The 26,752-nt window shown below is 38.6% G+C and overlaps 1 protein-coding gene across 5 annotated transcripts in view; it reads right to left on the reverse strand.

Moving 5' to 3' along the window:
* SETDB2 (SET domain bifurcated histone lysine methyltransferase 2) overlaps positions 1-26,752 on the reverse strand; it is a 65,008-nt gene that overhangs the window by 3,122 nt on the left and 35,134 nt on the right. For 4 of the 5 annotated variants that reach the window (XM_010330087.3, XM_010330086.3, XM_074387685.1 and 1 more), the window contains 7 exons: positions 15,393-15,956; positions 11,785-11,901; positions 10,995-11,164; positions 9,138-9,363; positions 8,547-8,646; positions 6,386-6,479; positions 3,341-3,681 (listed from right to left, as the gene is read on the reverse strand). In XM_010330087.3, coding sequence (XP_010328389.2) covers positions 3,341-3,681; positions 6,386-6,479; positions 8,547-8,646; positions 9,138-9,363; positions 10,995-11,164; positions 11,785-11,901; positions 15,393-15,956 — 1,612 coding nt within the window. Of the gene's footprint in view, positions 1-860; positions 2,210-3,340; positions 3,682-6,385; positions 6,480-8,546; positions 8,647-9,137; positions 9,364-10,994; positions 11,165-11,784; positions 11,902-15,392; positions 15,957-26,752 lie in introns of those variants that run through there. The other variant, XM_074387686.1, reaches the window with a different exon arrangement.

A 26,752-nucleotide genomic window follows, 5' to 3' on the forward strand; every position in this document is an offset into this window, starting at 1 on the left:
CAATCTCATATCTAGAAATATATTCTACAGATTAATCTGCATATGTGTCTATGTGTAAAATTATTCATTGAACAGTGTTTTTAATGCTGAAGGTTTGGAAATAACTCAAAATATCTTCCTAAAGGGGATTGGTTAAATAAACTTTGGTACGCAACAGAATTCTATGCATCTATAAACAAAAGCATACAAAAAAGAATGAGAAGCTCTGTGTATTAATATGGAAATTATTCCACAACAAGTGTGTAGCAATATGGAAAATATTGTCACAATACATTTTTTTTTTTTTTTTTGAGATGCAGTCTCACTTTGTCATCCAGGCTGGAGTGCAGTGGCATGGCCTTGGCTCACTGCAACCCCTGCCTCCAGGTTCAAGTGATTCTTGTGCTTCAGCCTCCCAAGTAGCTGGGATTACAGGCATGCGCCACCATGCCTGGCTAATTTTGTTTTTGTATTTTTAGTAGTGATGGGGTTTTGTCATGTTGGACAGGCTGGTGTCAAACTCCTGACCTCAAGTGATCCTCCCGCCTCCGTTTCCCAAAGTGATGGGATTACAGGCATGAGCCACCATGCCCGGCCCAATATACTGTTTTTTTTTTTTTTTTTTTTGAGATGGAGTTTTGCTCTTGTTACCCAGGCTGGAGTGCAATGGCACAATCTCGGCTCACCACAACCTCCGCCTCCTGGGTTCAGGCAATTCTCCTGTCTCAGCCTCCTGAGTAGCTGGGATTACAGGCACGCGCCACCATGCCCAGCTAATGTTTTGTATTTTTAGTAGAGATGGGGTTTCACCATGTTGACCAGGATGGTCTCGATCTCTTGACCTCGTGATCCACCCGCCTCAGCCTCCCAAAGTGCTGGGATTACAGGCTTGAGCCACCGCGCCCGGCCCAATATACTGTTAATTTAAAAAACAAAGTATAGGACAGTGAATATAATATGCTATGTTTTATGTTTTAAAAAGGGGGAGAAATGAGGCCAGGCACAGTGGTTCATGCTTGTAATCCCAGTACTTTGGGAGGCCAAGGCTGGTGGATCACTTGAGGTTAGGAGTTCAAGAGCAGCCTGGCTAACATGGTGAAAACCATGTCCCTACTAAAAATACAAAAATTAGCCAGGCACAGTGGCTCACGTCTGTAATCCCAGCACTTTGGGAGGCCAAGGCTGGTGGATCACTTGAGGTCAGGAGTTCGAGAGCAGCCTGGCTGACATAGTGAAAACCCCGTCTCTACTAAAAATACAAAAATTAGCCAGGCATGGTGGTGCATGCCTGTAATCCCAGCTACTCGGGAGGCTGAAGCAGAAGAATCGCTTCAACCTTGGAGGCAGAGGTTGCAGTGATCTGAGATTTCACCACTGCACTTCAGCCTGGGCGACACAGCAAGACTCCATCTCAAAAACATAGAGGAGGAGGTATAAGAACACATGTTCATATTATTTGTATTTTAGGAAGGAAACACTAGAATATACACAGACAAAAGAGTAAAGGCCAGGCATGGTGGCTCATGCCTGTAATCCCAGCACTTTGGGAGGCTGAGGCGGGTGGATCACGAGGTCAAGAGATCAAGACCATCTTGGCCAACATAGTGAAACCCTGTCTCTACTAAAAATACAAAAATTAGCTGGGCATGGTGGTGTATGCCTGTAATCCCAGCTACTCGGGAGGCTGAGGCAGGACAATCGCTTGAACCCAGGAGGCAGAGGTTGCAGTGAGCCAAGATCGCGCCACTGCACTCCAGCCTGGCAACGGAGTGAGACTCTCTAAAAAAAAGAAAAAAGAGTAAACATGATGACTTACAGAGAGAAGGTAGAGTGGGGGCATGGGAAATGGAAGCACAGTACTTTTCAAGGTATGGCTTTTTGTTTTTTTTAACAAAAAGTTTTCACAAAGTTTAATATGAAGATATACAGAACCTAATTTTTACATCACTGTAACAAACAAGCCTTTTGGAGAGGAGATACTGTAAGCAACTAATTTCTCTGTTGAACACAGCCATAATGTGTCTTCATTCCAAAGCTTCTAAACAGATGATACGATTTCCTCATATTACCATTATTCCAGTATTGCTCTGTTGCCCACTCTACACATTCATCATGTGATTAATGCCTGTAATCCCAGCTACTCAGGAGGGTGAGGCACGAGAACTGCTTGAACCCCAGAAGTGGAGGTTGCAGTGAGCCGAGATCGCACCACTGCTGACAAAGTGAGACTCTGTCTCCAAAAAAAGAAAAAGAAAAAAAAAAATCCAGTATGTGATAATCTTTCTATATTAATATATCATCAAATCCCAACAATATTCTTTGAATATGTCTGCCACCATTTAATTTCACTGAAACTTCCTATCCATACGTTTTTTTTTTCAGCTCAGGTAAGTGAGCTTGAAAACCTTCTGACATATTTGTTATTTTTTTTAATTTTAATTTTTTTTTTTTGAAATGGAGTCTTGCTCTGTCTCCCAGGCTGGAGTGCAATGGTGCAATCTCAGCTAACTGCAACATCTGCCTCTCGGGTTCAAGCAATTCTCCTGCTTCAGCCTCCTGAGTAGCTGGGATTACAGGTATCCACCACCACGCCCAGCTAATTTTTTTTTTGTATTTTTAGTAGAGATGGGGTTTCACCATTTTGGCCAGGCTGGTCCTGACCTTGTGATCCACCCGCCTCGGCCTCCCAAAGTGATGGGATTACAGGCATGAACCACCATGCCTGCCCCCTTCTAATATATTTAAATACTTTTCTTATATACCATTACTTATAGTTTTTAAAAAGCAAATGTTGGCCGGGCGTGGTGGCTCAAGCCTGTAATCCCAGCACTTTGGGAGGCCGAGGCGGGTGGATCACAAGGTCAAGAGATCGAGACCAACCTGGTCAACATGGTGAAACCCCGTCTCTACTAAAAAAAATACTAAAAATTAGCTGGGCATGGTGGCACGTGCCTGTAATCCCAGCTACTCAGGAGGCTGAGGCAGGAGAATTGCCTGAACCCAGGAGGCGGAGGTTGCGGTGAGCCGAGATCGCGCCATTGCACTCCAGCCTGGGCAACAAGAGCGAAACTCCGTCTCAAAAAAAAAAAAAGCAAATGTTTACTATGTGCTAGGCACTGTTCTAAGCACTTTATGTTAATTCATTCACACAACATCCTGAGACAGTTATTTATCCCCATCTTACAAAGGTAGAAAGTGAGGTATCAGAGATCAAGTAAAACAACTGTATACAAGCGGAGGACTGGAATTCTAAACAGATAGCCTGACTTTAGAGTCTGTTTATCATATTTTCCTCATAATTTTGTTAAGTAGCATAGAAAAAACATTGTTCAGAAGTAGGAATCTCAGCTCTTATACTCACATTAAGGAAGCGGCCAACATTTCCTTCTTTTGTGGCGTCCAATAAAAACACATTCTCTTTATTGAACTTTGTTAGAGAATCAGATGAAGTATTCTTGGTTTCACTTAGCAATTCTTCATCACAAAAGACTTGCTGTTTTTGACATGTTGTAGACCGTTCCTCTTGGGGCTTCTGTATTTGAACCTCAATTACCTTTTTAATATTCTGATTATCCAGTGTGGTTGCCTGGTTACATCTGCTCCCTGGTGGAGTTTCTTCTCTACATTTAGTTATATCTATCACATCTGATTCAATCAGCAGATTATCTTCACAATCATCAACATGGTTTGAACTTGAGTTCTCTAATAGACATTTTGGAAGGAAACATCAGGAAACACAGTTGCTGAGCAATAGTGCTGAAATTAACAACACTAATTAGATGCTAGGTGTTTTAATTATCAATCCTTACAATGTGTTCAGCAAATAGCATTATTTAATTGTATAAAGGAAACTTTGAGTATCTGAGGGATTAAGAGATTCACCTGACCCACAATAATGAGAACTGGGGTAACAATCCCAGAAATGTTTGAATCCCAATGTTCTGCCTTCTACTACGTAAGAATGCTTTTTCATTAACCTACATCTTGCTTCTTCATTATTATATTTAATATCTACTCTTAATAAACTAACTTTCTTTTTAATTCTAGAATCTGCACTTAAGTATGTTCTAAACAAATGTAACAGAATGGGTGTTTTGGAGGCACTCTAGGCCTTTATGCTGCCAATAAAAGGCCTAACCCTTGGCCGGGCATGGTGGCTCACGCCTGTAATCCAAGCACTTTGGAGGCCAAGGCGGGCGGATCACCTGAGGTCAGGCGTTCAAGACCAGCCTGACCAACATGGTGAAACCCCGTCTTTAAAAGAGGAAAGGAAAAAAAAAAAAAAAAAAAAAAAAGGCCTAACCCTGACAGAGTCACCCTCCACAAGTCCCAATGGTGACAACTGTATTGCTAAGGGTTTTGCATATATTAGTGTTTGGTGTTTTACTAGATGAGCATTCAAAAATTACACTTTTATAAACATAATCCTTTAAAAGTAGATGCACTATTTAATCGTTTTTCTTATCCAATAAGGAAAATAATTTTTTGAGAGTATTCAAAAGGATGAATATGGCTGGGCATGGTGGCTCACGCCTGTAATCCCAGCACTTTGGGAGATCAAGGCAGGAGGATGCTTGAGGCCAGGAATTCAAGACCAGCCTGGGCAACAAAGTGAGATCTCATCTCTACCAAAAAAAAAAAAAATTAAAAAAAAATAAATTAGCCAGCAAGGTGGGGTGTGTCTGTAGTCCTGGTTGCTCAGGAGACTGAGGTGGGAATACTGTTTGAGCCCAGGAATTGGAAGGTGCAGTGAGCTATGATCCCACCCCTGCACTCTAGCTTGGGTGACAGAACAAGATGCTGTCTCTAAGAAAAAAAAAAAGTATGCATGTCAGATGGAGTAAGTATAAATTACTTATTTTAAAAGAGCCACAAAGCTATTTGTGCCACCTAATTCAATGGCACAAAAAAATTATTTGTCTAAAATTAAGGCTCTTGACTTAATCATCACCAATGCTGGCTGCCGTTCCTACACGTACTCATATTTTAATCATGAGTTACATGTATAATATAACTTTGGATTTTTAAAATACAAAACGTATGTAACTTTTGACTTTTGGAGTACCTGCTATATAAATTGTAGCAGTCAATGAAAAGGGCAAAAGAACCAAAAGTAACAGCATGCATTGTGACTCACGTGCATGGTAAAATAAATATAATACACAAAATGCCCTTCCTTGATAGACCTTTCCTATCAATGAACTGCTATGTCTCCTCCAATCTCCATCCTTTAAAATATTAGGTGAAGAGCTGGGGCTGCAGGGAAGAAGAGACAGCAATGGCTCACCAATTCTTCTCAAATGGACATCTCTCAGCAATGTCTCCTTGTGAAGGACACAGTGAAATGCAAAAGTACCAAAAACAAGGATTGTGCAGTTGTAATATTAACTATGGCAAGGACTAGTCACTCTGAAACACAAGGACTCAGGGTGGCAATATTTTGGGCTTTTGCTAGAATCGTGCTGAGTATGCCCTGCGGCAGTATTGGCTAGGCAATTGCAGGAGAGTGATATGTGTTTACTTTTAAAGGCATCTACAAAGAGTTTGAAAGTGGCTGCTTTGCACAATGGTTCCAAAGCCACAGACAATACCTGTGCACCACATAGAGTCAGAGTTGTCCAGCCCACCACCACTCTTACCATGCATCAAGTCACTACTGGCAATTAGACCAGAGGTCAGCAAAGTTCTTCTTTAGAAGGCAAAATAGCAAATATTTTAGGCTTTGCTGGCCATGTGGTCTCTGTTGTGATTATTCAACTCTTGCTGTAATGCTGAAGCCGACAATATGTAATGCAAATTGGCTGTATTCTAATAAAACTTACATTTTTTTGAGACAGGGTCTTGCTCAATTGTTCAGGCTGCAGTGCAGTGACACAATCATAGTTCACTGTAACCTCTAACTCCTGACCTCAATAATCCTCCCATCTCAGCCCCCTGAGTAGCTAAGACCACAGGTGTGCACCAACACACCTGGCTAATTTTGTTGCTGTTGTTGAGACAAGATCTTGCTATGTTGCCCAGACTCATGGCCTCAAGCAACTCTCCTGCCTTGGCCTCCCAAAGTGCTGAGATTATGGGCTGAGCTACTGCACCAGGCCAAAACTTTATTTCTGGACACTAAAATTTCATAAAATTTTCAAGTGTCAAAATATTATCACCTTCTGATTTTTTTTCAACTATTTAAAAATGTAAAAATCATTCTTAGCTCACATGCTATAGTGAACAGGTAGAGGGTGAGATTTGGCCCACAAGCCATAGTTGGCTGACCTCTTACCTAGGTAAGTTGTAACCTTTGTGACAAAGGCAGCATGTTTATTATGGCATCTAAGAAAATGAGCTACAGGTATTGAGCAAGACAGAGAAACAGGCAGAAGATGTAGGCATTCACAGAAGAAACAAAGCCTACTTTGTGCTCCCTTGGTTTCAGAGTTCAGATCTTCTTGAGTTGGTTTAAATCCATCATGATCTTCTGGAGTGACAGACTCCGAGGAAACAAATTGCTTAAAAAAAAACAAGGAAGATGTCTTTACTTTCCAGGTCAGGAAAAAGTATTTAGCAGTTAGGCCTCTTTTATCAAGTGTCAATCATCATAGTCTGTATGTACTAGATTAGTCTGAAAAGCCTTAAAGCTGGTAACATGGAGTCAATGGGCTAACGGAGCCAGTATGTGTCAAACCCTTTGACTGTGTTCTACTCCTAGGTGCTTTATTAAGCCACAGCTAAAAAGACTGTCAAGAAATTCTTCGGGAATTAAAATCTTAATACATCTGTCTGTAACCCCCAATTCTAATCATCCTCAGTACTGACAAAGTGTTATTACTAGATTATAAATTTGGCTTCAATTTTAAGTTGTGTAAAGACTAAAAACACTCATTGGCTAGTTTCAACTTCAAAGAAAGGTTAACGAATTTGACAGTATTTATGCATTGTAGACACTGCAGTCACTTTAAATGGTAATGCTAACTTTAAAAGAGGGGTATATGCTTAGCACAATGCTTGGCAAACAACTAAGTGTTCAATACACATTGACCACATTATTACTATGAAAGTTCTCAGTATCTGAATGGTTAACATGTATTGAGCACTTAGTTGGATGCTAAGCATTATGCTAAGCAACTTTGAGATGCTTATTTCACTTAATCCTCATAACTTTGAGACATATGCTATTATCTTTTTACAGATAAAAGAAATGTATGTATGGAGATACCACCCAGCTAGCAGGCAGCAGAGCTGGAGGTTAAACCTGGGTCTGTGTGACACCATGGCCAATCTTTTCATAATTCTCTGACCGTAAGGAGGTAGCTACTGTACCATTACCAGGGAGAGGGCAAATATTTGTGTAGCACCTAGAGCAGAGTTTTTATTTCTCATCCACAAGCCCTGATATAAGCTACCATTATGTCTCTCTCTGTTCTCTTTCCTCTTTCTTTGCTTCTATGTTTTAGTCTCTGACTAATCATCTTAGTTCAGACTGCAAAGGGTACCCTCAGAAGCTACCACATAAAATATTTCTGGATGATTCTTTCATAAAGTTGCATCTCTTCTTTTTCCTACATCTTAAAACCTTTGGCTGGGCATGGTGGTTCACGCCTGTAATCCCAGCACTTTGGGAGGCTGAGGCAGGTGGATCACCTGAGGTCAGGAGTTTGAGACCAGTCTGGCCAGCATGATGAAACCCTGTCTCTACTAAAAATACAAAAAGTTAGCTGGGCGTAATGGCAAGCACCTGTAATCCCAGCTTCTGGGGAGGCTGAAGCAGGAGAATCACTTGAACCCAGGAGGCAGAGGTTGCACCATTGCACTCCAGCCTGGGCAACAAGAGTGAAACTCGGTCTCAAAAACAAAACAAAACAAAACACAACAAAAACTCTTCTTCTTTACCTAACTTACTTCGTCCCTTTTCTTATCATAGGTCACTATTGACTCTTAAACACTTTAGCTTCTCCCACAAATTCTCAGAATGGGCTACCTCTCAGTCTCAGTGGAGCACACACTATCAGATCATGACCAGCATTCTCCTTATACAGCCAGGCTGGAAACGTGCCAACTGCCATGGACAATGCTAAGTAAACAGAACATGGTCCTAGCATTTCCACAGTCTACCATTCCAAAACAATAAAAGAAATTCTACATGCTATAAAGTAACACAAACATTTTGAGCTAAGTAAAGGAAAGAAAGATTAACAGTTTATGATCTCAGAAGGGCCCCATCAGCTGGGCACAGTGGCTCATGCCTATAAATCCCAGCACTCTGGGAGGTTGAGGCATGACAACTACTTGAGCTCAGGAGTTGGAGATCAGCCTGGGCAATATAGTGAGACCCTGTCTCTACTAAATAAGAGCCAGGCATGGTGGTGTATACCTGAAGTCCCAGCTATTCAGGAGGCTGAGGCAGAAGGATCACTCAAGCCCAGGAGATTGTGGCTGCAGTGAGCTGTGATTGTGCCACTGCACTCCAGCCTGGGTGACAGAGTGAGACTCTGTGTCCAAAAAAAAAAAAAAAAAAAGATTTAAAAATAAAAATTAAAAAAGAAAAGAAGGCCCCATCTACATTTTGCCGTTTTTACCATTTTCTTCCCATTGTGTTGAAACATGGCTGTCTTGGATTCAGGACCTCTAATAACTGAATGATATCGAATTCTTGAAATATTGCTATACTTCCTTTCCCTAAAAAGGAAAAAAAAAAAAGTGATTCTGTATCACTAAAAATTCTCTTCATTCTCTTTATTGAAGTACAGATAATATCCATTATTACATAAATATCCATAATAATAAAGAACAGCAATGTTTATTCCTTCCCTAGAGAAGGGAAATAAAATCATACTTTAAATAATTTTTGAAGTACGTTTTAAAAAAGGAAGAGAACCTATGAAAACTTTGCAGATAAAATGGAAAAATTTTAAAAACAGTAAAACTTACGACATTCATAAAAAACCTGATTAAAGTCACATAAGGTAAAATTCCAGAAAATGGAACACTGAGGGTAGTATGTTGACTAGATTTTTAAATGTCCTGGATGTCTCAAAGTGTTAGATTTAACAACTTTAAAGCAAGATGATAAATACAAATGAGGAGAAAAGAAAGAAAGAGGGGAAGAAAAAGAACCAATCAATCCATAATAATTTAAATTTACTCTGGGTTCCTCAGCTATTACTTACATAGTAAACTCCTTGGGATTATTACTGAACTTTGGTGAATATTTCTCAGTTTTAGCACTTTTAGGATGTGTTTCCAATCCTAATGGGATAACTTCAACTTCAAAATCTGAACATGCAACTTCTAATTTCCTCTTTTTTGAAAATACATTTTTCATAGTATTCTCATCCCTCCTGTTTTCATCAATACCATTAGATTTCTCAGTGTTAGCTCTGCTTAGTAATCTTCCTAAAAGGAAAAAAATGTTCAAGAGTTTGAACAAGACAGAAGAGAATATAATTGCTAACAACAAATGGACACCTCTATTTCTACTCCATGACTAAAGAATCCATACTTTCTACAACGAAGATAAACACATTAACTCATCCTACAAAACTGCTGTAAGATAAAGACCAATGTGATATTTCTTATATTCCAGTATATTAAAAAATAGAGTAACTAAAAAACCCATCTGTCTGTTTTGGTGTAACACAAAAGAGATTTAACTACAATAATACAAAACAAAGATATGGATCAGAAAGTACTCTAGAAAATTAGATGATATCTAGACATAAAATTGTAGCTTTTGTGTCTAGTTAAAAAGGCTTTATCATCTGAAACTTACACTTTCTAACCAAAAAATTACCTATTTAAATCTGTGGTGATATGCACCTAGCATTGTCATATTAAGTCTTGCATAACACTAAAATCTTGTAAGTTTATGCATTTTCTTTCAAGGTATTCAATATTATAGTTGCCAAGTCAAAATTAATAGCAGGATATTCTTACCTATCCTTAGATCAAAGACATAGCTTAGGTATATTTTCTAGCAACACAGATAAAACCAATGATACTATGTGGACGCTACTTGGCATTTTATAGGCAGCTTTCATCCAAGAGTTATTTTGAGAAGTATGAGAGATGAATGTCTAGGCAGGCTGTGTAGAATACGGATCTGTAAGTGGGGAGTGGCAGGGATCCATAAGTGTGACTACTCTGAATTCACATAACTCTGCAAGCTTCTTGTTCTCCCTGACATGAACCTGAAATTTTTCTCTTCTTTTTTAAGCACTTGGTCATGTAAACAGATAAACCTGAATTTTCAGATAAGGAATTTCAGAACCTGGTTGTTCTGTGTCCTGCTGTCTAGCTGCTGAGAGTAAGTCAAGGACAATCCCTTTAGACTGGCTCTAAAGCTGTGTTTCTCTAATTTTCCTACATAAGGATGTGCACAGAAAATAAGTTTTTGCTGCGTAGCCTTAGGCATTTGCCTGGAGGTAAATGCCTAAAACTACTGAAGACTGATGTGTTTGGCCCTGGGGCTGTGGCCCTGAAGAATCAGTAATTGCACAACTGTAACACACTGCTTGGGAAGTTTTGCTCTGCAGCATGGACAACTCTCTGCAGTCCCCCAAATAAAGTGAGTTGCCTAAAGTCACTGAATTATAACATGCAGGTATCACATTAACTTGTTAAATTCTAATAATAGCATAAAACATTGAATAAGGAAGTCTTTGACAGGTAATCTTTACCTTGGCAAGCCAGGCATTTAATTTTTTTTTTACTTTTAGAAAGTTTTCTACCCTTACTCCAAAGCACCTGTAGCCATGCAGGCAAAACAAATGTGCCTCGTAAAAAACAGGACCTCACACAATTACCCAAGTTTCATCTCTGAACCTTTCTTTTCTTGAACATATGGTACCTCCTAAGGTATCTCAGAATGCTCAAGTTCCCAGTTCACTTGCCTTCCTCTGATGTTCCTCTTAGATACTGTTACTATTTACCTTGCTTTAAGCTCTCAATGGCCGTGGCTAGGAAAATGGATATTCAGAAAGGTAGATTCTACTCTGGAATAATTTGAAAATAAACCTTTGCTTTACCTGAATAAATGCAAACAAATGTCCCTCTGTCAATGTCATCTAGGCAGCGTACCCCCCATCCCTTCTTCTCAGTTTTAAACACCTGTAGCCTCACTTGAGGACCATGTTGGACGACTCGGTTTTGACATAATCGTCGATTACATTTGCACAACAGGCTGCATTCATAAATGCTGTCAACAAAATATGCAAAAGAGAAAATCAGACACCCCAAAAAACAAAAAGCAGTTTATTTCCACTTACTGGCACTGATAACTACTGAGGGAAGCAGGCTAAATGTAAAAACTCTTAGAGGTAGAGTGCCTGGGTACCCATCACAGCTTCCACATTTACTAGCTGTATGACCTTGGATGAGTTATTTAACCTCTTTGTGCTTTAACTTTGCATTTTAAAAATGGGGATTATATGATAATATCTACTTCATAGGGCTGCTTTGTGAAGATTAAGTGAGTCAGTATCTTGAAAGGTTGAAAATTCCCAATTCTCCAATGAGTTCTAGACAGTGTATTTTTAAATGGAAAAATGGCTGCCCAAAGTAGGCTGATCCTAGAGTGTTAAGAGCCAGACTCAAAGCAGGTGAGTGTTCGAGTACACTCTGTAGGATGTACATGTAGTCTCTGACTACCATTTCCATGAAAAATATACAGGTTTTTATTCCTTAATAATTCGAATTTTTGGTATTAGAACCAAATTCAACCAGATTTAACAACATCTATAAAATTTCAGACCACGATAAAAAGTACCCACCTTCAAAGATATACACACCCTGCAACAAATCCTCAAGGTACCTTACCCAGTAGGTATCTGTCTCTGCAGTCTTTTATATTTATATCCAGTGGTTATTTTATCACTTGACAAGGGGGAAGTTTTGGCATTCCTTGCTGTCAGTTGAAGACATGCACATTTTGTTCTTAAAGGCAGGCAATGGATGGAGAAAGAATGAAAAAGCACCAAGTTAAATCAAGAGACTATCTTGATAAAAGCATAAATGATGTACTAAAAGATGTAATAGCATTTAGAATAGCTGTTTGGCTCATGAACACTATGAACTTTTTCCCTAAATAGATCTCTTTGAAAGACAATACCTACCAAAAGTTCATAATTATAAACTGCACTGCATCTCTATTTGCTCATGAAATAAATACTTAACTACATGAGTTTAGCTTTTCAAAATCAATTGCTTTCATTTCCCTGTTCAGCACAGAAGCTTGTTTGTGAGAATTCTGCTGGTTCTGCTCTTTTCCAATGGATAAAATATGTCAAATTTTTAAGGATGTACTTTTGCAGATATCTTAAGTTCTCTCTCACTCCAGTGACACAAAAACAGATTGGGGAAATTGATACTGGGCATCTGGCTACTATTATAGAATCCTTTTTTCATACTGTTGTGAGGCAGGAAACTTGCAACCATAATACTCTCCCTTCTATTCAGATGATTAACTAACTTGACAGGGATCCATAATTCCATACAGAGTAAGAAACTTCAGGACTCTAGCTGTATAACTAGATATGTGACTAAGGTGAGCTGGTTAAAATCTCTGGATCTTGGTCTTCTTTGCTGAACAAGTGACTTCAAGGTCTTTTCCTCTGCAATTGTCTACATTTTCTATATTAATTAATACAAGTCAGAATGGTGGCTGCCATTTGTAAGAGAAAAGAACAACAACAAGAAAAATCAACAAATTCATTAATTTGGATTCTGTTTACAAATGTAAAAAATCTATAGTTATTTTTACCCATGTGATTTTGTATGCAAAGTTTAAAAAGTACAGAAAAATACAGATAATAAACACCCATATTTCCACCATCCAGAATTAGTTGTCAGCATTTTGTCTAGTTTTTTCCAATGTACATAATTTAAAATATACACACTGAATATACACCACGCATACATGGTCTTCTTAAGAAAAGTTAAAAAGTAAAACATTACTGATTAAACTCTCAAGAGATTTACTGTGGCGTCTTTTATGCTTTAAATGCACATGTATCTACAAATAACACATTGTGTATTTTTCATTATAAAAAAATTACTATAGGTGTTATTCTATAACTTGCTATTTTTGTTCAATATGTTTTTGAGACCGATCCATGCTATATACAAATCTAGTTAACTCCTCTTAACTTTTCTACAGGATTAGGTATATACACTTTATATACAATTAAGTTACTTAATAGCTTTTGCTTTATTTTTGAAGAAAGAGGTCTCACTCTGTTGCCCAGGCTGGAGTGTGGTGGCACAATCTTGGCTTACTGTAGCCGCGACCTCCTTGGACTCAGGTGATCCTCCCACCCTCAGACTCTTGAGTAGCTGGGACTACAAGTGCATCCCACCACATAGGGCTAATTTTTGTATTTCTGTAGAGATGGGGTTTCACTAGGTTGCCTGAGCTGGTCTCGAACTCCTGGGCTCAAATGATGTTCCTGCCTCAGCTTCCCAAAGTGCTAGGATTATAGCCACAAGCCACGGTGTCCAGCCTCTTGGGACAGTTTAATTATACCTGTTTTAAAGTCTCTTTCAATCAGATTTAACATTTATCTCTGATTCTTCAAGTGTGAATTCTCCCTACTTGTCAGGTCTCACACTGCCTTCATGGTCCTAAACATCTTTTTGTGCTTTAAATGTTTGTTTGAAATCATACCTTCTGTGGGGTTTAGCCCTGTGTGCAGCTCTATGTTGGGTGCTTTCTCCACCACTTTGGCTCTGACCCTATTGGTTTTACAGCTGTTAACAAGGTTTTCATTAATACAGTTCCAGGCCCTGTGAGATACTGGCCTAATTCCCAGTCTTATGCAGGTACCTGTTTCTTTTCCTCTGGAGAGTCCAGTGCCCAGATAAAGAAGTTGGGTTACATTTAGAGGCAATCTTTACAAAATAAAATACATATTTTAAAACAGAATAAAACAGTACAGTGAGAGGTTTTCTCTATGAGAGGCCTCAAGGAACTGAGCCAAACTGAGGTAACAGTAAATATAGCTCTCATCTTACAATCCAATTAATAGAGAGGACAGTGAAAACTATTACCTATACTATTTAAATTATTTATCATTCTTTTATTCTTTTTTGCCTAATATAGGTAGCTAAATTTGCATTAAATTCAATGTATATATAATGCAATGCTACTCTACATCTGTATACCTATAAATATGTGTACTACACACCCTTAAAATGTTTTTCAAAGTCTTAATGTATTAGAACATTTTCATTTTTTAATGGAATGTTAAAACCATACTATGATAAAAAAAAATTACTAGTTGTAAGCATCACATTAGCCAGGAAATGATTTTTAGAAGTAAAATACAACATATAACCCAGCAGTTAAGAACATGGGTTCAATTTCTGTTTCTACAATTTGCCCTATGACCTTCCCACGTCTACTTCTCTGAGGCTCAACTTCCTCATGTATAACACTGAGATACTATCTACCTCTGGGTTTTTGTGAAGATTAAGAAAATGAATGTAAGGCTGGGCGTGGTGGCTCAAGCCTGTAATCCCAGCACTTTGGGAGGCCGAGGCGGGTGGATCACGAGGTCAAGAGATCGAGACCATCCTGGTCAACATGGTGAAACCCCGTCTCTACTAAAAATCCAAAAAAATTAGCTGGGCATGGTGGTGCATGCCTGTAATCTCAGCTACTCAGGAGGCTGAGACAGGAGAATTGCCTGAACCCAGGAGGCGGAGGTTGCGATGAGCCGAGATCGCGCCATTGTACTCTAGCCTGGGTAACAAGAGTGAAACTCTGTCTCAAAAAAAAAAAAAAAAAAAAAAGAAAAGAAAATGAATGTATAGTACTTATCACAGTGTCTGGCACTGTTAAATATCATTTGTTGTAATGCTATTGATTATCCTTTAATGTATTAGTACTAGATTAAAGGAAATACGCATCCTTGGAAGAAATGAGTTTCAAATTACCATATTTGGCAAACAATTACAGGTTTTTTTTTTTTTTCCTACTGCTAGTGAGAGAGTTAATTTTTCCATTGTAGACTTTTTTTTTTTTTTTTTTTTGAGACAGGGTCTTGCTCTGTTGTTCAGGCCTCTGGTACAGTGTGTGATCACAGCTCACTGCATCCTTGATCTCCTGGGCTCAAGCAGACCTCCCACCCAGCCTCCAGAGTAGCTGGGACTATACGTGCATGCCACTATACCCAGCTAAGTTTTAAGCTTTTTGTAAAGATGGGGTTTTGTCATGTTGCTCAGGATGGTCTCAAACTCCTGGGCTCAAGCTAGCCTCCCACTTTGGCCTCCCAAAGTGCTGGGATTACATGTGTTGGCCACCATGCCCAGCCTCACTGTAGACTCTTGAACAGGTTTTAGACAGACAAATTTATACATAGCAAGACTTCTTAACAAGTGTCCTTACATTCAGAAGATTTTTTGAAATGTCATTTGTTTCTACTCACATGTCTATGCAGCCCTCAGAGCAGTCACAGGAATCACTAAACATGCTGGAAAAGTTGGTTAGATAATATGCTCGAGGCCACATGGTCTTTCTGTATTTAAACTGTGGGGGCTTTCTACTGTCAATTTCATTACAGAAAGAAATGGGCACTGATTCCACTCCATTGCTAATATCCACATTAGAAACAACTTCTTCTTGCTTTGGGTAATTCCGAGCCAACTGAACATAGGTATTGAAAGAAAAGTTATCTGTAAATAAAAAGTTACACTCTGTCTCAAGCAGGTAACGAAAAACTTCCTCCACGTTTCGTAGACTCCTTCCACAAGGGGTTTTATAACTCACATGCAGTGCTGAAGAATGAGAGTTTGTCTTTGCATGTCGTCTTTGGAAGTGACATTTGATTGGCAGCTGCAGAGGGTTTTCTCCCTTCAAGGTGAGTGGCATTTTCATCAGACAAGCACCAGAGCAGTCATGACTTTGATAAGATAAATTCAAAGATGAGTCTTTTTCTCTAAAGTCTACAACTTTATGTTCCAGAGAGATAATTTCCTTATTTTCTGTTGATCTGTTAAAATAAATTATTTATTAGTATCTCAAATTTATAGTTCAATTCCCCATTAAAAAAAAACAACTATAATTATTTCCCATCATCTTTTTAGACAATATTAAAATAAGCCAGACTCTAAGATACACATTTTAAGATGTTCTGCAGCCATACAGAGATTATACCTAATTTATTTTTAAAACTTTTCTCAGAGATGGGGACTTGCTATGTTGCCCAGGCTGGAGTGTGGTGAATATTCACAGTTGTGATCATAGCACACAGCAGCCTTGAACTGTTGTTCCCAAATGATCCTCCTGCCTTAGCTTCCTGAATAGCTGGCACAGGCGCGCACCAGGTCTGCCTTATACCTAATTTCAGAATACTTCAGGAAGTGATTACAGCTGTAACTTTCGGTTAGGTATTTCATAGCACCTAGCAAATTTAGAGTTCATTTAGAACATGCAATCAATCAAGCACTGAAGAAGGTTACCTCTTCAGGCAGGCTGGGATCAAGATCTTTGCATGCAAAAAAACAAAGGCTGGCTGAAAACTTATGAATTCATCAAGAATCCTTTATACTGCTTGCCTTCAACAATTGTACCAACTGAATTATTTCCATAATATGTAATCTACCTGGCAATCATATTGATACATCTGAAAAAATGGCAAACTGACAGGAGAAAATGGGGTGGTTATTGATTTTAATTAAAAAAAAAAATCAGCAGGGTGTGATGCCTCACAACTGTAATCCCAGCACTTTGAGAGGCCAAGAGGGAAGGATTGCTTGAACTCAGCTCAAGACCAGCCTGGGCATCACAGTGAAATCTCATCTCTACAAAAAATAAACAAAATGAGTAAGGTATGGTGGTGCATGCCTGTGGTCCCAGTTATTTCAGGGGCTGAGGTGGGAGGATCCCTTGGATTTGGGAGGTTGAGGCTGCAGTGAACTATGATCACACCACTACTCCAGCCTGGGTGACAGAGTGAGATCCTGTCTAAAAAAACGAAAAAAATCTGTGAAAAGCTTCCATGTGTTTGGAAATCAGGTTTTAAACTTTCACAAGAAAACTCAGTTTTGTTTACATAGTATTTTCTACCTTTAGGTATCTATTATGTATTATAATACAGGTATTTATTTTAGAGATGTTCTGTATTTGCTATATGATATGGTTTGGCTGTGTCCCTTCCCAAATCTCATCTTGAATTCCCATGTGTTGTGGGAGGGATCTGGTGAGAGGTAATTAAATCATGGGGGCAGGTCTTTCCTGCACTGTTCTCGTGACAGTGAACAAGTCTTGTGAGATCTGATGGTAATGTAAGGGGGAATTTCCCTGCACAAGCTCTTTTCCTGTCACCACCCATGTAAGATGTGACTCGCTCCTCCTTGCCTTCCACCATGAGTGTGAGGCCTCCCCAGCTATGTGGAACTATAAGTTTGTTTTAGATAGTATTTTCTATTTTTAGATGTCTGTTACGTATTGTTTCTTTTAGATAGAATCTCACACTGTCACCTAGGCTGGAGTACAAAACCTCTTTCTGTTGTAAATTGCCTGTCTCAGGTATGTCTTTATCAGCAGTGTGAACATGGACTAATACACTATACAAAGCAGTGCTGTCCAAAAAAATCTTTGTTCATTGATAGAAATGGTCTATATCTGTGCTGTCCAATATGGTAGCCAGTAGGCACATGTGGCTACTGAGCACTTTTAAATGTAGCTAGCATGACCAAAAACTGAATTTTTACATTTTATGTAATTCAGATTTAAATAGCCACATGTAGTTAGTGGCTACCATACTGTATGTGCAGATATGGATCTTCCTCATCCTTTCTCCAACTGTATAGTAATCCTTTGCATAGCCCACAATTTAATTACCTAGTCTGCAATAATGGACTTTTTTCCATAGCATGTAGTATAGGCTAGACCACAACAGTGGACTAGTTAGCTTATACAGTGATCTTTCAGAACATATACAGTAAATGTATACAGTGATCTTTTAATAAGTAATTTAACTGTAATAATCTTTGCTATAAGATTACTTATTAGTCTTATTGTATGAATAACAATTTCATACATGATTGTTGCAGAACATATTCCCAGAAGTGAGTGCTAGGTCACAAGGCAAATGGGTTAGTTATTTAATTAATATTGTCAAATTGTTCTCCATTGTGTCAGTTCTTTCAGCAATAAATGAGAGTGCCTGTTTTCACAGAGCTTCATCAATCAGGTGGGTCTTGATGCTTTTGGATTTCAGAGTCTAACAGGTGAAAGGATGTACTATAATTTATTTATAAAGCTTTTTTTTTTTTTTCTGAGAGCGTCTCGCTCTACTGCCCAGGCTGGAGTGCAGTGGCATGATCTCAGCTCACTGCAACCTCTGTTTCCCAGGTTCAAGTGATTTTCATGCCTCAGTCTCCCAAGTAGCTGAGATTACAGGCATGCACCACCATGCCCGGCTAATTTTTGTATTTTTAGTAGAGATGGGGTTTCACCATGTTGTCCAGGCTGGTCTTAAACTCCTGACCGCAAGCTATCTACCCACCTTGGCCTCCCAAAGCGCTGGGATTACAGGTGTGAGCCACTACACTAGCCCTATAAATCTTTTAATATTAAAAATGTTTGTTTCCAATTTGTCTCTATGTTACTAGTTTAATGAATATCCTCATATATAAATCCTTGACCAAATTCCTGATTATTAAGATATATTCCTTTAAGAGGAATTGCCAGGTCAAGAGAAACATACATTTAAAACACTTTTATTTATAAAATTTCCAAAAATACACATAAGAGTATAATTTTCTTATCAACAGAGACTACAGCCAGGAGCAGTGGCTCGCACCTGCAATCTCAACATTTTGGGAGGCTGAGGTGGGAGGATCACTTAAGCCCAGGATTTCAAGACTGGTCCGGTCAACAAGGAGAAACCCCATCTCTACTAAAAATAGAAAAAAATTAGTGGGGTGTGGTGGTGCACACCTGTAGTCCCAGCTACTCAGGAGGCTGAGGTAGGGGAACTGTCTGAGCCTGGGGAGTCGAGGATGCAGTGAGCCATGATGGCCTGGTCACCCAAGAGCTCTGATAGAGATGTACAAGGAGATTAATGTTCTTATGCCTGTTAACAAAACATCTATTCTGCAGCCTATGGACAAAGGGGTAATTTTGACTTTGAAGTCTTATTATTTAAGAAATACACTTAATAATGCTATTAATATTATCTGCCATAGATAATATTAATAGATAGTGATTCTGATGGGTCTGGGCAAAGTAAATAACGTTCTGGAAAGGATTCACCATAGCACTTGTGATTCGTGGGAGGAAGTCAAAATATCAACCTTAATTCATGATTCTAACTCTCACGAATGACTTTGAGGGGCCTAAGACTTCAGTGGAGGAAGTAACTACAGATGTGACACAAATAGCAAAAAACTAGAATTACAAGTGGAGCCTGAAGATTTGACTGAATTGTTGCAATCTCAGGATAAAACTTGAACGGATGAGGAGTTGCTTCTTATGGATGGGCAAAGAAAGTGGTTTCTTGAGATGGAATCTACTCATGAAGATGCTGTGGACATTGTTGAAATGACAACAAAGGATGTATTAATAGAACATTATATAAATTTAGTTGATAAAGCAGTGACAGGCTTTGAAAGAACTGACTCCAATTTTGAAACCTGTTCTATTGTGGGTAAAATGCTGTCAATTAGCAGCATCGCATACTACAGGGAACTCTTTCGTGAAAGAGTTATCAATGTGGCAAACTTTATTGCTGTCTTATTTTAAGAAACTGTCATAGCCACCCCAACAGTCAGCAGGCACCACCCTGAACAATCAGCAGCCATCAATGTCAAGGCAAGACTCTTTACCAGCACAGAGACTAGGACTTGCTAAAGGCTCAGATGATTGTATTTTTTTAGCAATAAAGTATTTATAAATTAAGGTATATACACTGTGTTTTCTAGACATAATGGTACTGTACACTTAATAAACTATAGTATAGTGTAAATGTAACTTTTACATGCACTGGGAAACAAAAAACTTTTTGTGACTTGTTCTATTGTGATATTTGCTTTATTGTAGTGGTCCAGAACCAAATCTGCAATTATCTCTTAGGTATATCTGTACACTATTGGTGGGAATGCAAATCAGTAGAGCCATTATGGAAAACAGGATGGAAATTCAAAAAATTAAAAATAGATCGACCATATGATCCAGCAATCCCAACACTGGGTACATATCCAAAGAATATGAAGTCAGTATACCAAAAAGACAACTGCATTCCCATGCTTATTGCAGTATTTTTCACAATAGCCAACATAGGAATCAACCTAAATGCCCATCTACAGATGAATGGATAAAAATGTGGTGTATATATTTATATACACACACATATACATACACAGACAACAACGATGAATACTATTCAGCCGTAAGAATGAAATTTTGTCATTTGCAGTAACAACGTATAAACCTGGTAAATGGATGAACCTGGAGGACATTACGTTAAGTGAAATAGGCCAGGCACAGCAAGACAAACACAGCAGCATCTCACTCATATCTGGAATCTAAAAATGTTGATTTCATAGAAGTAGACAGTAGAAGGGTGATTATCAGAGGCTGGGGAGGGCAGGAGGGAATAGGGGACTGAGAGAGGTTGGTCTTCGTCAGTGTTGGAGAGGAAGATTAGGCTGGGCAGAGTCACTCAAGCCTGTAATCCCAGCAACTTGGGAGAAGGAGGTGGAGGGCTGTTTAAGCCTAGGAGTTTCAGACCAGCCTGGGCAATATGGCAAGATCCTGTCTCCACAAAAAGTGAAAAAAAAAAAAAAAAGTCTGGCATAGTGGCATGTGCCTGTAGTCTTAGCTACTGGGGAGGCTGAGGTGGAATGATTGTGACAGGAGTTCAAGGCTACAGGGAGCTATGACCGTGCCACTGAACTCCAGCCTGGGTGACAGAGTGATATTCTGTCTCTAAAAAAATAGAAAATAAAAATGAGACAGGAAGAACAAGTTTTGGTCTTCTGTTACATAGAGGGAGCTATAGCAAATAACAATATAGTGTCTTTTTTTCAAGATAGCTAGAAGGGTTTGAGTGTTGTCACTACAAAGAAAATGATAAATATTTAAAGTGATAGATATAGTAATTACCCTGATTTTATCATTATATAATGTATACCTGCACTGAATGTCTACCATAAATATGTACAATTTTTTTTTTTTTTTTTTTTTTTTAAGACGGAGTTTCGCTCTTGTTACCCAGGCTACAGTGCAATGGCGCGATCTCGGCTCACTGCAACCTCTGCCTCCTGGGTTCAGGCAATTCTCCTGACTCAGCCTCCTGAGTAGCTGGGATTACAGGCACGCACCACCATGCCCAGCTAATTTTTTGTATTTTTAGTAGAGACGGGGTTTCACCATGTTGACCAGGATGGTCTCGATCTCTTGACCTTGTGATCCACCCGCCTCAGCCTCCCAAAGTGCTGGGATTACAGGCTTGAGCCACCGCGCCCAGCCAAATATGTACAATTTTATGTCAATTATAAATTTAAAAAATAACTGATAATGATTGCTCCTAGAAAGGTAGAGAGGGCAAAGAAACCTGTCATGCTGGGAAGCTGAATATAGTTTAGAGGTACTATAATGTTTTATTTTCTTTTTAAAAAAGAGACTGAGGCCGGGCACAGCAGCTCATGCCTGTAATCCTCGCACTTCGAGAGGCTGAGGCAGAAGGACTGCCTGAGCTCAGGAGTTTGGAACATGGTGAAACCCATCTTTACTAAAATACAAAAAATTAGCTAGGTGTGGCAGTAGACACCTGTAGTCCCAGCTACTCTGGAGGCTAATGCAGAAGAATTGCTTGAACCCGGGAGGCAGAGGTTGCAGTGAGGTGAAATCATGCCACTGCATTCCACCCTGGATGATAGAGCAAGGCTCCGTCTCCAAAAAAATAAAGTAAAATAAAAAAGAGACTGCAAATACATACAATAGACTGTTAATAGTTCTAAATTCTGGATGGTGTGAATATGTTATATTCCTTTACATATTCTCTTTTAAGTTTCTTGAAAAGATAGTAAAAAATATTGTTAAGAATATAGCTAAATGATTACCACAAATCCATCACTATCCATGGACTACAATGTAGTAATGTCTAATGCATTAAAAATGAGGGGGCAGGGGAAGGTAATATTTCCCCTAAATAACTTCAATCTATCCAGTACTTTTGAATAATGTTAGGAAGGACATAGCATAGTAAGAAATATACTCTGTAACTCATCTTTTGTTTTTCTTTCCCATTTAGGTTCTATCTTCCTTAGCCTAATCCAATTTAGTAATTATTTTTATTCCTTGATTTTATTATTATTATTATTATTTTTTTTGAGACAGAGTCTCACTCTATTGTCCAGGCTGGAGTACAGTGGCATGATCTCGGCTCACTGCAACTTCCACCTCCCAGGTTCAATCGATTCTCCTGCCTCAGCCTCCGAACTAGCTGGCATTACAGGTCTGTGCCACCACACCCAGCTAATTTTTGTATTTTTAGTAGATACAGGGTTTTGTCATGTGGGCCAGACTGGTCTTGAACTCCTGACCCAAAGTGATCCACCCACCTCGACCTCCCAAAGTGCTGGGATTGTAAGTGTGAGCCACTGCACCCAGCCCTTGATTTATTTTAGTATCCAATATCTTCTTGTTTTTCAAAGCTGGTCCTTAGAACCTACATGTTCCCTGTTGTTAGGTGTCAAGTGCCTTCTTACCACTTTTTCTTAGAGGGAATTATAGTATAATCTCAACTCTGGGTATTCTATTTATTTGTCTATCTGAGAAAAAACGCCTTATTTTCTTTCATTCAGAATTTACTGGAATACATTCCTTAGGCTTTCATCGCCTTGTTCTTTGTTTTGATACAGGTTACTCACTCTGAAGTTACTTATATACTTAGAGATTTATAGCTATAGTAAACTGTTCTATTGTTTTTTTCAACTTGACTTAACCAAATAAATATGTTTCAAATTGGATTCTGTAGTATATTACTTTGTAACTGTTATCTGATTTCCCCATTTTGCCTATAATTTTTTTTTTTTTTGCAATAGGATCTTACTCTGTCACCCAAGCTGGAGTACAGTGGCACAATCTTGACTCCCTACAACCTCCGCACCTCCTGGGCTCATGCAATCTGACCACCTCAGCCTCTCAAGTAGCTGGGGCCACCGGCATGCGTCACCACACCCCGCTAATTTTTTGCATTTTTGGTAGAGATGGGGTTTCACCATGTTGCCCAGGCTGGTCTCAAACTCCTGAGCTCAAGTGATCTGCCTGCCTTGGCCTCCCAAAGTACTAGAATTACAGGCATGAGCCAATGTGTCTGGCCTCAGCTATGAATTTTTTGGTTCCTGTTTTGCTTTTGGGAGGAAGCGGAACATGAAATATTGATGCAGATGACTCAGTAAGTTTTTCTTGGAATATGAAGGAATTAATTCAGTATATATGTAAGAGAGAAAGTATCTGGGTTATCCTTAGTTCTTAAATAACAACTAATATTTGAATAGTAGTTTAATGTCCTTTACATAATTTCCTCATATGACACAATAAATACAGCTATACAACTCCAAGTTAGCCACTCCTGAACAATATATAATTAGAACTACTTAGGACTAAAATTTGTACTAGTAAATATGCTGGTAAAACTTGTACTTTGGAATTTACATTTCAAGAAAGCCAAACTAGCTTAAAAGTATTCTTCTTATGACTAATAAATAAAAAATAGGAGATGTAAGACTCTAGTTACTAAGCAATTAACACTGAGAGAAATACATGTTTTACATTTAAGAAGAGTTAGGGAAGAATGGGAGGAGGAGAGAAGAAAACAGAAAAGGAGAAAAACATAAAACACTAGCATAAACCATAGAAAAGATCGTTTTTTTAATCTGTGCCTCACTTTACTAAACAGAAGGAAAAAAACACCCAACTTACAAGTCTTAGGAATAAAGTAACCTAATTTCATCCCAATTTTATGGAGAGAAAGGCTAATTTTATTTAGGTATGAAGATACATTACTAGAAAAAAAAAAGCCCAGAAATAAACAAAACCAATTCTATGTACAGTATTGTAAACCTAGTCATTGATTAAAAGTGCTAGAGGTAAACACAGGATAAGGAGTAAGCATGGTTATCCACAGCTGTCTGGACCTGCATGCCAGCCTCTGGGTAAGGAATTCAGTTTGCATATGGTTTGACAATTGCTCTGTCATTAGTCACCCTGAACATCAAGGTGGAGCATGGATTAGAGGCTGCCAACTGATTATCTAGCTTTTGGTTAGGCTAAAGTAGGAAGTCATTCTATCCTCTATGACCATTAAGAGGACATTTTAAAACATAAATGTAAACTTAACATAAATGTATTCATCTTAAAGACTGCAGTAGGTAAATTTGTTATTTTGTTTAGTTCCTTCTTTGGTTATCCTCTTCTGAAAAAAAAGTATATTAATTTCAGTGTACTCAAAGATATGAGCACTTGTATACATACTGAGCTATTTACACTGTCTCTTTAAAGAATTTAAATTACGATATTAAAAAATATAGTTGGGTATGGTGGCTCACACCTGTAATCTCAGCACTGTGGGAGGCTGAGGCAGGAGGACTGATTGAGCCCAGGAGATCAAGCCCAGAATGGGCAACATGGCTAGACCCTGTCTCTATTTTAAAAAAATTATCTATGTACATGTCTCATGAGGTAACACTTGCATTAGAAGGTTAGAGTTTAGCTGGAGCAGCTATGATGTGAGGAAAGAAAAAACCTACTGGTAACAGATGGAGAGAAGTAGTTGAGTAGGTCAACCCTAACCGTAGGTACCGACTTTCCAGTTCCAATTCTAGTGTCCGTATGGCCTGCTATGTTACATTTTCTGTTCTTCAAGACCAATTTTATTTACATATATGTGTGTATGTATGTGTAGGTACATGTGTGTATATTTATTTTTAAAAAAACAGTCTTTTGGGTTTGTGTGCATGTTATGTAAAAAGCCATATATAATGGCTTAAATTTATACCTGTGTCTTTAAGCAGTGGTACAAGTCCATAAGCCCAATGTCACCCCATACGCTGGCCAAAGCTGCACACCTCATACACCTCTAATAAATTCTACTACTTAAGCTAGCTTGAATAGCTGTGTACTCTTGACAAACCAAAGTATTATTTGACCCCAAAAAAAAACAAAAACAAAAACACACCACACACACACATTCAGGCTTCCTAAAATCGCAAAAGTAGGTATATCCTTTTAAAAGAATTATCACTGAAGTAACACTTTTGTTTTTACATTTACCTATGTCAAAACTCACTTATATGGAGTGGAAATTCAGTTCAACTCAAGAATAAAATACTGGCTGGGCATGGTAGCTCATACCTGTTAATTACACCACCTTGGGAAGCTGAGGTGGGAGGATTGCTTGAGACCAGGAGTTCACAACCTGCCTGGGCAACATAGTGAGATTACGTATCTACAAAAAAATTTTTTTTTAATTATCCAGGAAAGGTGATATGCACCTGTAGTCCCAGCTACTTGAGAGGCTGAGGTGGGAGGATCACTTGAGCTTAGAAGGTCAAGGCTACAGTGAGCTGTGACTATGTGCCAATGCAGTTTACCCTGAGAGACAGTGTGAGACCCTGCTGTCTAAAAAAATAAATAAATTAAAAAAAAAAAAATCCCACAAAAAACACTGAAAGCCTGAAGCCTGTGTCCTATTAGACCCAAGAGTTCATCCTGGGGTTTGCCATTGATAGTTTGTATAATCTTTTTTTGAAACAGGGGTCTCACTGTGTCATCCAAGCTGGAGTGCAGGGACACAATCAATGCTCACTGTAGCCTTGACCTTCCAGACTCAGGTGATACACCTCACACCTCCCAAGTAGCTGGGACCACAGGCATGTGCCACCATGCCCAGCTAATCTTTGTTAATTTTTTTGTAGAGACAGAGTTTTGCCATGTTGCCCAGGCTAGTCTAGAATTCTTGGGCTCAAGTGATTCTCCCTCCTCAACCTCCCAAAGTGCCAGGATTACAGGTGTGAACCACCATGTGCGGCCTAATCTTGAGGCCTGGGGCTGGGGCTGTAGGTATGTATGTACCTGCACAAACATACACACACACATATATATAAGTAAATAATCCCTGGCTTTAGTTATTGACCTTTTAGTTTACCAGGTAGCCTATGTGACTACTGGCCTGCCAAAAGGGTTTAAGTACTGAAAGTAAAATAAGCAATAAACTTCTGACCTCAGAGGAAATATAAAAAGAATTATTTAAACATAAAAATGAATGATTTCATTAAACATAATAAATGAATTATTCAGTTAATTATTCATTATTTAAACATAATGAATGAATGAATTACTTAAACAAGAATGAAATGCCTCCTTGGATTCTTAACGGCAGAAGAAGAAAATCCTAAGCCTAATAAGACATGTCCCTTCATCTGAAAAGATCTAAGAAAGGTCAACCCAAAGTTAGGTATAATCTCATAAAAAAGCCTCTGAGTGTCGATACAGTGCAAGAGAGATGGGAGATTCTTAAGGAAATGAAATTCTGATTACATAATCACAAACACCCTAATTTTATGGGTCTTTTGAGACCCACTCAAACTGCAATGACATCTCTAATATTTGTAAATCCAAATCATATTAAACAGTTGTCTATCTACAATTCTCACAGACACAAAAATCAAAAAAAGAATTCTATATTGAGATTTTTTTTGGGGGGTCAATTTAATATTGATCTGAAAGAACAAATGAAATTAGGGTAACAAAATTAAAGAACTTCCTTTCTAAAGA

Source organism: Saimiri boliviensis, chromosome 16 (genome assembly GCF_048565385.1).
Source record: "Saimiri boliviensis isolate mSaiBol1 chromosome 16, mSaiBol1.pri, whole genome shotgun sequence".
NCBI classification, from domain to species: Eukaryota; Metazoa; Chordata; class Mammalia; order Primates; family Cebidae; genus Saimiri; species Saimiri boliviensis.